At 35.7% G+C, this 13839-nt stretch overlaps 1 protein-coding gene across 1 annotated transcript in view; it reads left to right on the plus strand.

Moving 5' to 3' along the window:
* The window catches only part of LOC109680386 (vomeronasal type-2 receptor 116-like), a 51583-nt gene extending 38965 nt beyond the window's left edge, over window positions 1-12618 (plus strand). The window contains exons 4-7 of the mRNA XM_074053473.1: window positions 728-1534; window positions 3596-3823; window positions 9637-9760; window positions 11696-12618. Coding sequence (XP_073909574.1) covers window positions 728-1534; window positions 3596-3823; window positions 9637-9760; window positions 11696-12618 — 2082 coding nt within the window. The remainder of the gene's footprint in view (window positions 1-727; window positions 1535-3595; window positions 3824-9636; window positions 9761-11695) is intronic.
* Window positions 12619-13839: the final 1221 nt, after the last annotated feature.

The following is a 13839-nucleotide window of genomic DNA, read 5'->3' on the forward strand; positions in this document are numbered from 1 at the left end:
TCAGTTACACTTCTACTGAGATTTGCATTCTCTTTATGACCATTCTGGCCTTAAATCTACATGTGTGAGAGCACTACCAGTGTACTTCACACATCCAATTCTCTGTATCACATATTCTTTCCTGGAGACCCATCTCAAGCAAGCATCAGTAAGGAGGCATTAATAGCAAATGTATTCATTTGAAAAGAAGATATATGTTCTGGAAGAACTATACCTGAGAGAATGAACCAGATAAGTGATTACACTCTTAAAGAAGTCCTTGGTTGTGCTATAGTAATAAATTAAATTGAATGTATTGAGAGATCAATACAGTAAATATTGATTTCTTTCTCATTATTTACATCAAATGTTGGTTATGGTGGATGGTTATACTCTACAAGTCACAAGTTATAAGATGAGACAAATGCCATTATTTTGACAAATCCAAATCTGAAGTTAATTACTTCCCTTTTTCTCACTTCTCAAGATGAAAAGAACATGTGGTTTTCACACACACTGTTCATCAAAAGTCACATTTTCTTTGTTAATGCAATTGCATTGGGAAAGATCAACTTCTATGCGCCCTGAGTGAGAGAACTGGGTATCTCTACACCAGTCTTTTTCTTTAACCAATACTAATACATTCTTTAGCCATCTTCTGTACAGAATTCCCTCATCAGCCCCTTAAGAGATGCAATCTAAAATCACACTAAACTCAGAATCATGATATATTTCTTTGTTCCCTCAGGTAACATATGGACCTTTTCATCCCATGCTAAGTGACAGAGACCAGTTTCCATCACTGTATCAGATGGCACCCAAGGACAGTTTTTTGGCCCATGCAATGATCTCATTATTGCTGCATTTTGGCTGGACGTGGGTGGCACTGTTTGTATCTGATGATATGAAAGGAGAGCAGTTCCTTTGGAATCTGAAAACAGAGATGATAAAGAATGGTATCTGCGTGGCCTTTACAGAAAAGCTCTCTGCCCCTAAGACAATGTACGGATCAAGTGATATCACTTTCATGAGTAGGATTAGAGTTTCATCTGCAAATGTTCATATACTGTATGGTGAAATAGACAGCCTTATCACCATGGACATTGCAGCAGAATTCTTTTTAACCACAGGGAAGGTGTGGATCATGACAAGAAAATGGGATATTGTTATATATGAAATGGACCACATGCTACACTCTTTCCATGGAAGTTTCTCATTTTCACACCACAAGGGGGAAATCCCTGGCTTCAGGCACTTTCTCAAGAGAGTCAACCCTTCCCAATACCCAGGAGACTTTTACTTCAGTAAATTGTGGCTTCACGCTTTTCAGTGTTCACCTGTTGGGTCACTGTGTGGAAAAATTGGAGTGTGCCCTCCAAATTCTTCCTTAGAGTTTATGCCAGGAAATATTGACATCATGACCATATCAGACTCCAGCTATTTCATCTATATTGCTGTGTATGCTATAGCCCATGTTCTTCATCAAATGCTTTTGGAGAAAATTGAAATGGGGTCCTCAGGACATACAGACAAGCCAAGGATACTTTCCTGGGAGGTAAGCCTTTTCCAGAAACAGGACAATAACTGAACACTTAAAACCATCTTCAGGCATTTTACTGAGGTATACCATCATGATTCCATTTCATCTCAAGATCAGCTGGATCAGGCAAAAAGCAATATGGATTTTTGCACACTGCATGTACATGTATGTGTTGTGTTATATGTTTATTTCTACTGGGAGAATTCAGCCACTGGTGGCTGTGATTTGAAGCTACTAAATTAAACATTATATCAAGATATTTCCAAATGTAGGATAAAATAGCCAAACACAACTGAAGACCAAAGACAGGATGATTTTTTTAAAATGCTCAGGTCTACACTAATCCAAAGCTCTCCATGTGGTACTTTGGGTGAAAATTGAAATGGGTTCTACATAATAACCTAAATCAATTCTGGGAAATGAATTGGTTTTAGACATACCCATTCATTCAAAACCTAGAACAATCATGGGAGCAGGGCCGGTGTTATCACTTTTAAATATAGAACCATTGGTAATGTGAATAATCTCACTATATCCTCCATGGGTCTTATATAGGTTTGTCCAGACTTTAACAATGACTTACTTGATTCCATAACACATGCATGAAATGTTCATGAACTCTTGTCTTCATACAGAATTTACAAATATATTAATCAAATTTATTGAATAAGACAGATATATTTAACATTCATATACTAAAATATGGAAATGTGCAAATGATGTTGGAAAACTTAACTTACTATTTGATTTCATTTTTACTGACAATAATAATATTTCAAATACCGTACCAAGGTTGAGTTTATTTATGGATGCCTATAAGACAAATAGGTACATTTTCCAAGATGGATTTCAATGATGTAGCGTAGGTCTGCCTTATTCTAGGATTTATTGCATATGGTTTTGACCAAGCACTGTCAAAAACAAATAAATTTTAAAATTCAAAAGGAATTAAAAAAATAAAATTTAATTCTCATAGGCACATTACTTAGTTCAGTTGATGTGAAGAAGCTCTCATTCACTCCCACATTATAATCAATTGTGTATAAATAGTTGTGTGATCTGCCGAATATTTCCCTGACCTTAGTTTTATGAAAATATGTCTTCCAAAAAGCCAGTGGTGCACAAAAATAAGATAAAGTTATGGTAATCCTCCCAAAACAAAAAATGGCACATAATGTGAAAATTTTAGATTTGTTGAAAGTGGCGTATCTTTAGCAGAAGCTGGGTGGTGTTATGGGGGAAATGATTGAAGCAATCGTAGTACACTACTGAACTTTATGCATCCGGAGCATTCACTGCTTTTCCTCAATGGCAGTCTCCTTGGAACCACATATATGTAGATACCAAGGGTCTATTGTAATTGTGGATTATTTATTCTGCTTCTGCTCCATTTAACTGAAGACTTTAACAACAGTTGTTTAAACAATAGGAGGTTAATTTCTTTCCACAGGCCAATGTTAAAGGCCACAGAGACTCAAGGAGTAGCACGCTCCATTAGAAACCTCATTAGACTGGATGTTTGATTTTTTAAAATTTTTGAACATTGATTGTTGCATGAAATGTTATGAAACAATAGCATTTTTACCAAAAGAGTTCTGGAGACATGGAGCGAATACCAGTTGAGCCCATTTAAAAAGGTTTATTGATTTAAAACTAACATTTTAAGTGCACAAATTTAACATATAAATTTTGTATGCACATATGAATAAAAGAAAAACAAACCAAAAATAAGTAAAAAAAACCCGTAAATTTCAGTGAGTTTGGATATATGTGTGCAGCCATGCTACCATACCATAATCAAAGTCCTAGTAAATACTCCTTTTTTAAGCACAATGATTACCTTCTAAAAGCTGCAGACAGAATTTATTGCTCAGATTTACAGTAGAGATCATACCAATGCCATCCGTTAGGCAACAGCCTAGAATCACTCTGGCTGGATTAAATTATCCCCCATAGCGTCTACCAATAATGAGACATTAGTGCAAGGATATTGGAAAAGGGTTTCTTAATAGATATGGACTTTCCACTTTTAATTTCTGTTTAGTCCTCATTTCCTAATTTATACTTCTCTTGCAGCTTCATCCATTTATGAAGAAAATCCAATTCACAAACACAGCTGGGGACCACATATCCTTAGATGAAGAAGCAAACCATATGGCACATTACGATATTGAGAACACTGTCAATTTTCCTGCTGGTCTTGGGTTGATGGTTAAAGTAGGAGAGATTTTCTCTAAGAGTCCACATGATCAACTCTTGATCATCAATGACAAGATAATAGAATGGCCTATTGGATTTACAGAGGTATAATACCTTTTCAATATGAAGGGAAATGAGTACAGAAATAAGACTAAGAGTGACCCTTATTTATTTATTTATTATTCCTATGTGCATACAATGCTTGGGTCATTTCTCCCCCCTGCCCCCACCCCCTCCTTTACCACCCACCCAGCCCCCTCCCTCTCCCCCCCACCCCCTCGATACCCGGCAGAAACTATTTTGCCCTTATCTCTAATTTTGTCGAAGAGAGAGTATAAGCAATAATAGGAAGGAACAAGGTCTTTGCTAGTTGAGATAAGGATAGCTATACAGGGAGTAGAGTCACATTAATTTTCTTTGCTTGTGTGTTAACTTCTAGGTTAGTTTGTGCTTAAAAAAGGTTCTTTTGACTGAGTATTGCCTTGGCTATTCATGGCCTCTTGTGTTTCCATATAAATTTAATGGTAGATTTTTCAATCTCTTTAATGAATGTCATTGGAATTTTGATGGGAATTGCATTAAACATGTAGACTACTTTTGGGAGTATAGACATTTTTACTATGTTGATTCTACCAATCCATGAGCATGGGAGATCTCTCCATTTTCTATAGTCTTCCTCAATCTCTTTCTTCTGAAGTTTATAGTTTTCCTTGTAGAGGTCATTCACATCCTTAAGTTTACACCTAGGTATTTGATATTTTTTTGAGGCTATTGTAAATGGAATTATTTTCATATATTCTTTTTTCAGTTTGTTCATTATTAGTGTATGGAAATGCTAATGATTTTTCTATGTTGATTTAAGGTATAGGATCATATCATCTGCAAATAGGGATATTTTGACAGTTTCTTTACGTATTTCTATTCCTTTTATTCCTTCTTCTTTCCTAATTGCTCTGGCTAGGAATTCCAGTACTATGTTGAATAGGAGAGGAGATACTGGGCGTCCTTGTCTAGTTCCTGATTTTAGAGGGAACAGTTTCAGTTTTTCACCACTGTGTATGATGCTGGCTATAGGTTTGTCATATATAGCTTTTATAATGTTGAGATACTTTCCTTCTATTCCTAGTTTTCTTAGAGCTATTACCATGAAATGGTGTTGCATCCTATCAAAGGCTTTTTCTGCATCTATCGAGATGGTCAAGTGGTTTTTGTCTTTGCTTCTGTTAATGTGGTTTATTACATTTATTGATTTTCATATGTTGAACCACCCCTGCATCCCTGGGATGAAGTCTACTTGGTCATGATGAATGATCTTTTTGATGTGTTGTTGAATTCGGTTTGCCATTATTTTGTTGAGGATTTTTGCATCAATGTTCATTAAGGAGTTTGGCCTATAGTACTCCTTTTTGGAGGTGTCTTTGCCTGGTTTTGGGATAAGTGTAATACTGGCTTCATAAAATGTGTTAGGTAGTTTTCCTTCCCTTTCTATTTCATGGAACAGTTTAAGGAGAGTTGGTATCAGTTCTTCTTTAAAGGTCTGATAGAATTCAGCAGAGAATCCATCAGGTCCTGGACTTTTCTTTTTGGGGAGACTCTTGATTGCTGCTTCAATTTCATTTTCTCTTATAGATCTCTTCAGGTGATTAATATCCTCTTGGTTCAGTTTTGGATGATCATATGTATCTAGAAATCTGTCCATTTCTTTAAGATTTTTGAATTTATTTGAATATAGGTTCTTGAAGTAGTCTCTGATGATTTCCTGGACTTCCATGGTGTTTGTTACTATCTCCCCTTTTGCATTCCTGATTCTACTAATTTGGGTTTTTTCTCTCCTCATTTTAGTCACGTTTGCCAGGGGTCTTTCAATCTTGTTTATTTTTTCAAAGAACCAGCTTTTTGTTTCATTAATTCTTTGTATGTTTTTTTGGTTTCTATTTATTTATTTCAGCTCTTATTTTTATTATTTCTCTCCTATTTGTTTTGGGATTTGCTTGTTCTAGTTTTTTTAGGAGTTTGAGATGTATCATTAGGTCATTGATTTGGGATGTTTCATTCTTTTTAATACATGTACTCATGGCTATAAAGTTTCCTCTCAGGACTGCCTTTGCTGTGTCCCTTAAGTTCTGGTAGGTTGTGTTTTCATTTTCATTTTCTTCCAGGAACTTTTTAATTTCCTCTTTTATTTCATCAATGACCCATTGTTCATTACGTAATGAGTTATTCAGTTTCCAGCTGTTTGCATGTTTTTTGTTTTTCCTTTTGTTGTTGCGTTCTAGTTTTATTGCATTGTGATCAGATAATATGTATGGTATAGTTTCTATTTTCTTGTATTTGCTGAGGCTTGCTTTGTGCCCTAGGATATGATGTATTTTGGAGAAGGTTCCATGGGCTGCTGAGAAGAATGTATATTGTGTAGAAGTTGGATGAAATGTTCTGTAGACAACAAGTAGGTCCATTTGATTTATTGTACATATTAGATCTTGAATTTCTTTATTGGTTTTTTGTTTGGATGGCCTACCTATTGATTATAATGGGGTGTTGAAGCCTCCCACAACCACTGCTTTGGAGTTAATATATGCTTTTAGGTCTTTCAGGGTATGTTTGATGAAATTGAGTGTGTTGACATTGGGTGCATATAGGTTGATAATTGTTGTTTTTTTCTGGTCTATTTCCCCTTTTATTAGTATAGAATGTCCTTCTTTACCTCATTTGATCAATGTAGGTTTGAAGTCTACTTTGTCAGAGATAAGTATTGCTACTCCTGCCTGTTTATGGGGGCCATTGGCTTATAAATCTTCCAGCCTTTCATACTAAGCCTATGCTTATTTCTGTCAGTGAGATGGGTCTCCTGTAAGCAACAAATTGTTGGATCTTCCTTTTTAATCCATTTTGTCAAACGATGTCTTTTGATGGTTGCATTAATTCTGTTAACATTAAGTGTTAGTACTGATAGGTATGTGGTGATTCCTGTCATTTTTTGTCTTAGTTGTTTGAAGATTTGATTGTGTGTACCTAAGTTGAGGTTACTCTCTACTTTGTTGCTTTTTCTTTTCCTGCAGTGTGGTGCTGCCTGTCCTTTCATGGTTATGTTGAGTTTCACTTTCTGTGTGCAAAATCCCTTGAGGAATCTTTTGTAGTGGTGGCTTTGTTGTCACATATTGGTTTAGTTCCTGCTTATCATGGAAGACTTTTATTTCTCCATCTATATTGAATGATAATTTTGCTGGGTAGAGTATCCTGGGGTTGAAGTTATTTTCATTTAGTGCCTGGAAGATCTCTCTCCAAGATCTTCTTGCTTTTAATGTTTCTTTTGAGAAGTCTGCTGTGATTTTGATGGGTTTACCTTTGTATGTTATTTGTTTTTTCTCTCTTACAGCTTTCAATGTTCTTTCTCAGGTCTCTGTACTTGTTTTAATGATAATATGCTGTGGGGTAGTTCTATTTTGGTCTGGTCTGTTTGGAGTTCTGGAGGCCTCTTGCATCTGTATGGGAATAGATTTCTCTAGATTTGGGAAATTTTCTGTTATTATTTTGTTGAATATATCACGCATTCCCTTTGCTTGTACCTCTTCTCCTTCTTTGATGCCCATGAGTCTCAAGTTTGGTCTTTTGATGGAGTCGGTGAGTTCTTGTAGTTTCTTTTCACAGGTCTTGAGTTGTTTAATTAATAGTTGTTCGGTTTTTTCCTTTAAATACCATTTCATCTTCGTATTCTGAGATTGTCTTCTGTTAGTTGTATTCTGCTGGATTGACCTTCTGTTTTGTTTTGCAATTCTGTTTTGTTCTTTTTTCTGATGTTTTCCATATCCTGGGTCATTTCCTCTTTAATGCTGTCTATTTTTATCCTGAGTTCATTTATGTCTTTATTAATCATGCTTTCTGTTTCCCTTTGGTGTTTATACAGTGCTTCTATGGTTTCCTTTATTTCTTCTTTTGCTTTTTCAAATTCTCTATTTTGTTGTCTTGGAATTTCTTGAGTGTCTCCTGTATGTTTTGGTTGACTATATCCAGTATCATCTCTATAAAATTGTCATTGAGTACCTGTAGTATTTCTTCTTTTAGATAATTCTTGTGGGTTTCATTGGGTTCTTTGGCATAGTTTATCTTCATTTTGTTGGAGTCTGGGTCTGAGTATCTGTTTTCTTCATTTCCCTCTGGTTCCTGTACTAATTTTTTTGCTGTGGGGAAACTGGTTTCCCTGTTTTTCTGTCTTCCTGTCATTGCCCTTTGTGTTATTATTGTTCCTGTACTGTGTGCAATTAAGTATTTTCTGGCTTGTAATAATAGCATTAGTGATATTTAGAATGGAAGGTTGAGAGGAGTTGGAAAGCAAAGAAGTTAAAGGAAAAGGGAAAACAAATAAACAAGTAGAAAAAAAACAAAACGAAACAAACAAAAAAGTTTCAAAGATATAAACAGGGGGAGACAGTGTACTAATGAACCATAAGCTGAAAAGGCATTAGAGAGACAGAGAGAGGATTGAAAATAGAAAATAAAAAATAAATAAATGAATATATATATATATAGTTCAAATGCAATAAACTTTCAGTCTTAATGATTTTGGTGTTCGTCCCTCAGCCTCCAATCCTGGAGATGGTGCCTCAGATGTTGTTCTGTAATTGTCTCATCAAAGGTGAAAAATAAGATAAAACAAAACAGCACAAAACAAAAAAAAAAACCCACAAAGTGTCCCAAGTTCAAATGCAATACAGTTTCAGTAAGCTTTTCAGCATGCAAGTAGTTTGGTTCTTGTCTCATCAAAGGTAGGGAGAGAGGGAAAAAAAGAGTCTGGAAATAGTTATATTAATGGCTATCTGTGGCTGTGGCTTGTCTGTCCACTGCTGTCAGCCTGCGGTTGCTGGAGGCATTATTTATGCAGATATCTGGGGTGAGCTTAGCAATCCCCTGGCCCCGCAGGCTTTTTTACTCAGAGTTCCCCTGTGCTACAAGCTTTCCTCTTTCCAAGCACACTGGGGGAGGTGACACTACACCTGCTTTCTCAGGCCAGCATGTTTATTTACAGCTCACATGGGAAGTGGGTCTTCCCCCCTCTCCTGTGGAGTTTTCCTCCCATCGCTACTTTTACTAGCTTTCCTGCTCCTGATTGCTGGGCATGTGCTGTTGCTCCTGCCAGCCAGCATGTTTGTTCACAGCTCATGTGGGAAGTGGGTCTTCCCCTCTCTCCTGTGGAGTTTTCCTCCCTCCACCACTTTTACAAGCTTTCCAGCTCCTGGTTGCATGATTTCATTTTGCCTTTCAACAGTTAGAAAATCCCACAAAATTTTGCTACAGATTTAGGTAAAAATCATTCTTTGCAACTATGGTGTGTGGCTGATTTCTATGAATATGTGCCCACCTGGATTATAAAGCCTGAAACTGGAGTAAACAGGAAAACAAGATTAACAGTGGACTCCCATTACTTCTTTGTTATTTGTGCTTTTTGGTATCTTTTGTTTCTTCACTTCTTTCTATAGTGTGCCTGTGTATCATGTTATGACATTCTTTTATCTAGAATGTAAAATTTTATATCCAGCCAAGTATGAAAACTAGTAAAATATCCTCAGATATACAAGTTCTCAGAAACATTACTACATGGTAGCATTTATCATAAAGATTTTTCAGGAAATTGTTGTACAGATGAAGAAAGATCCCAAGGTATGTTAACTGGCAATATATGAAAGAAGTAAAGGTGAACCTGGGTAGTATTGGTAATAAATGTTCACTGGGTAAACAGTGAAAAATCAAATGAAAAATAACCATTTTAATACAGAATTAGATGTCCAAGAGGGGTGGACTAAGACATAGTAATGACTACCTACTGAAAGGTGAATTTCTCTTTTACGAAGACAGAAATTTACATCTTTTAAAAGTTCTTAATAACATGCAAGATAATGATTGTTGCTTCTCTTTTCCTTCAGAATTCTCAATCTGTTTGTAGCCAGAGCTGCCTTCCAGGATTCAGGAAAATTCCACAGGAAGGAAGACCCATTTGCTGCTTTACTTGTGGTTTTTGCCCAGACCGACACATATCCAATCAGACAGGTAGAAAATATAGAACTGCCCCAAGACTGTATCTTCCCATGAATAGCAACTCATTAAAAAAATACAAAGATATTTGTGATGGCAACATAGTGTACCATTGCTTTCCATTCACTCATTGTTTCAGTATATCCATTTTGTAACCCCATTGCTATGTCACTATGTGCAATCTGTTTTCTAGAGGTGCTCACACTAGCACACAACCATGGCACTGATTCCAACAGTCATCTTTCTCTGCCATACAGGGACTGAGAGAGACAAATGAAATCTACCAATGAAATGTAGTTGTGTAATGCTCCAAGATATGTGTGGGTGCTGTGAACACTTCAGCTAATATTGTTTTCATACCTAAATGGCACATAGAGAGGAAATTTACATAAATTGCTTTAGAATTAGTGTATTGTTGCTTGTGCCTTGTCTTTAAGGCTTATCAGGTGTCATCTATACATAAGTAATAGCAGTGTAATACCAGTACCCTGTCTGATAGAATTATATAAAATAGAAAGGGAAAGCAACAAGATCAAATAACATTCAATGAAGGGCTCAATATTGCATCCCTACAAATAAATAAAGAATAATATATCAAAACAAATGATGTTTTTGGTAAAATAAAAATTGGGGGCTAATTTTAAGATATTTCCATTTTGTAAATATAAATAATAAATATTATGCTGACTTGAAGTGTTGAACAAGTTCTATGCAATTCCATTCATATTATCAGTAGTAATCATTTTGTTTCAAACATTTTGCAGGATAAATAGATATCTTTAGCTTAAAAAGAATTTAGTTAACATAAAATTACTTCTTGTGAAGTATTTCAAACAATTCTTCTTCTTCTGAAAAATAAGAAAGATAAATAAAGGGGCACAGGATATGGGGTGCATAATAAAATGTACACATGTTTGTATTTGCCAACCATGCAGCCAGGGTACCTATTATCTCTATGAAGAGAATAATCTCAAGAGGAGAAATGTAAGATAAAATTACTCTATATTTAAGAATCTCATACTATTGCGTAAGCACTATTAAAAACTACATGAACTCATGAGGCAGGATTATGCTGCCTATTTCAATAAATAACATTTTATTGAAACGCAGATATGTCAGTAATATTTCTATAGCATAATGACTTTGTGCTATGAAAGAAGACATAAACTATCACAGGAGAGATGATAGGTTGTGGAGAACTCCCAATATTTATGACCTGCCATTTTACAAACAAAGTAAAGAAACCATGATTTCAGCTGTAAATGAATGGAAAAAATTTAAAGCACACTGTTATTCAGTAATTGAACTAAAATCTCAACTACTCCACAGGTAATAAAATAAAAATAATATAATTACATTCTCAATCCACATGCTTTAAATTCAATCCCTGTTTTTAGTATTTATTTGGAAAATGTACAAGAATGGTCACTGAAAAACTAAAATGTTAAATAAGAAAGTCTTGTTCTACAACAAATCAAGTTCTATGCAATAGAAATTAGGATATTGATAAAACTTGGGATGTCCCAGGAAAGGTAGAGAGTATATTTAAACATCTAAGTATGAAGAAGGAAACTAAATTTTAATACCTCACATAAGTATATTAAATTTATCAATACAAGTCTTACCTTGAGGCAGACAGTAAGAAATAGTAAATAAAGAAGGTAGGAAGAGTCCACTTCATCAGTGACACAACTGAGCCATAGGACAGTGATCAAATGGCACCCCACTAAATCTTTCCATGTTCTGAGGATGCCATTCAAAGGGGTTTGATCTTACCTGTAGTTGAAAATATTATTCCTGGATAAGAAATGTAGAAACTTTCTCTTTTGTATCTCAGTGTTATGTATGAGGCAATCTGTGTACACAATATTGAAAATCTAGACTTAGTTAAACTTGGAAAAAATGAAGAATTTGATAAAAGGAAAATGCTTAGTCTTGTGTTTTCCCTAGATGAAGACCACTGCTTCCAGTGCTCAATATATGAATACCCAAACAGTGAGAGAACTCACTGCATCCCTAAGGTTGTGATCTTCTTGGCATTTGAGGATTCCTTGGGGATGACTCTTGCTTGCATAGCTCTGTGCTTCTCTGTCATCACAGTTGTGGTGTTGGGGTTTTTCATGAAACACAAAGACACACCCATTGTCAAGGCCAATAACCGGAATCTCAGCTACATCCTGCTTATCTCCCTCTTCCTGTGTTTCCTCTGCTCCTTACTGTTCATTGGACATCCCAACATGGTCACATGCACACTCCAGCAAATAACATTTGGACTTGTGTTCACTGTGGCGGTTTCTACTGTTTTGGCCAAAACTATTACTGTAATCCTGTCTTTCAAGGTTATGAAACCAGGAAGAACAATGAGGTGGTTGCTGGTATCAGGAGCCGTGAACTCTGTCATCCCCATCTGCACCCTGATCCAACTTATCTTCTGTGGAATCTGGCTGGCAACCTCTCCTCCTTTTATTGACATAGATGCACACTCTGAACATGGACACATCATCATCCTGTGCAACAAGGGCTCCCTCACTGCCTTCTACTGTGTCCTGGGATACCTGGGCTCCCTGGCCCTGGCAAGCTTTACTGTGGCTTTCTTGGCCAGGAACCTGCCTGACACATTTAATGAAGCCAAGTTCCTGACATTCAGCATGCTGGTGTTCTGCAGTGTCTGGGTCACCTTCCTCCCTGTCTACCACAGCACCAAAGGGAAGATCATGGTGGCCATGGAGGTCTTTGCCATCTTGGCCTCCAGTGCAGGACTTCTAGGCTGCATCTTTTTCCCCAAATGCTACATTATTATCATGAGACCTGATAAGAACTGTTTGAAAAATTTTAAAAACAGAAAAAGTTCTAGGGGAAAAAAGGCATTCTGAGAGTTTACCTCTGAAGTTTATCTCATAAACCTCTCTCACAATTATAGGGTTTGGGAACAAAAACTTTACCAAATTTTCAATTACGACATTATAATGAGATAGTGAATGTCTTTACCTGTTTATCAGCAACATTGATGTCCTTTCTAAAGAATAATTCTGTGAAACTAACCTTGTCCAGTTATTAAGGTTAACATGTCAAAACTGTCTCATTTGACTATTGCTAAAATTATTGATTTTGAATTACTTTCTGTATTTTACTTATCCACTAGCAGGCCTATATTGATAACTTGATAAAATAATTAAATTATACATGACCTAAAGATGTTTTTATCCTCAGTAGAGTTTTGTTAAAATTATAATATTTTAATAACATCTTTATATTTGCATTGTATCTTCTGATGCATTTGGAAGTTCTCCTAAGTGCAAACATTAACTGTCCATGTTAAATTCTTTTATGTTTAGTATAATGTAGTGCCCAAAAACACTTTAATCAGCATTGTCCAAATTTTTAAGTGATAGTTTTCTTTATTGTATTCTTAATAAATTTTTAGCTTCATTGTCATGTACTAATTGTGAAGATTTATGAGGTGTGAGGGATGCTTATTTCAGTAATGATCACATCAGGTACTTGGCATATCTACCACCTCAGACACTTCTCAGTTCGTTGTGTTGGTAATATGCAAAATCTCTTCTAGTTATTTTTAAGTATTCAATTAACTCTTGTTATCCATAGTTACCACATTATAGCATAGATCATTTATCTTATCCTACAGCACCCCTGTTTCAATTAACCAGAATCTCTCCATCCCTCCCTCATTGCACCATCTTCAACCTCTGGTAACTATTATGCTGTTTGCTACTTCTTTAAGATCATCTTTTTAGATTCCAGATATATGTCAGAGCATGTGGTGTTTGTCTTTCTGTGACTGATTTATTTCTGTTAACATAATGTCCTCCAGTTCCATTTGTGTTATGAAAATGGTAGGATTTCATTGATTTGGTTGTGCAGTGGTATTCCATTGTATATATTTTCCATATTTTCTTTATTCACTCATCCATACATGACATCTAAGTTGATTCTACAATCACAATATCTGAACCTCTTTAATTACCACTAGAAATGTATCAGAGTTCTGTTTCATCCACAACCCAGTCTCCACAAAATTTCCACTTTTGTTGATTTTTTTTACTAATTGTAACCATCCTACTGAGTGTTAAATT

Source organism: Castor canadensis, chromosome 14 (genome assembly GCF_047511655.1).
Source record: "Castor canadensis chromosome 14, mCasCan1.hap1v2, whole genome shotgun sequence".
NCBI classification, from domain to species: domain Eukaryota; kingdom Metazoa; phylum Chordata; class Mammalia; order Rodentia; family Castoridae; genus Castor; species Castor canadensis.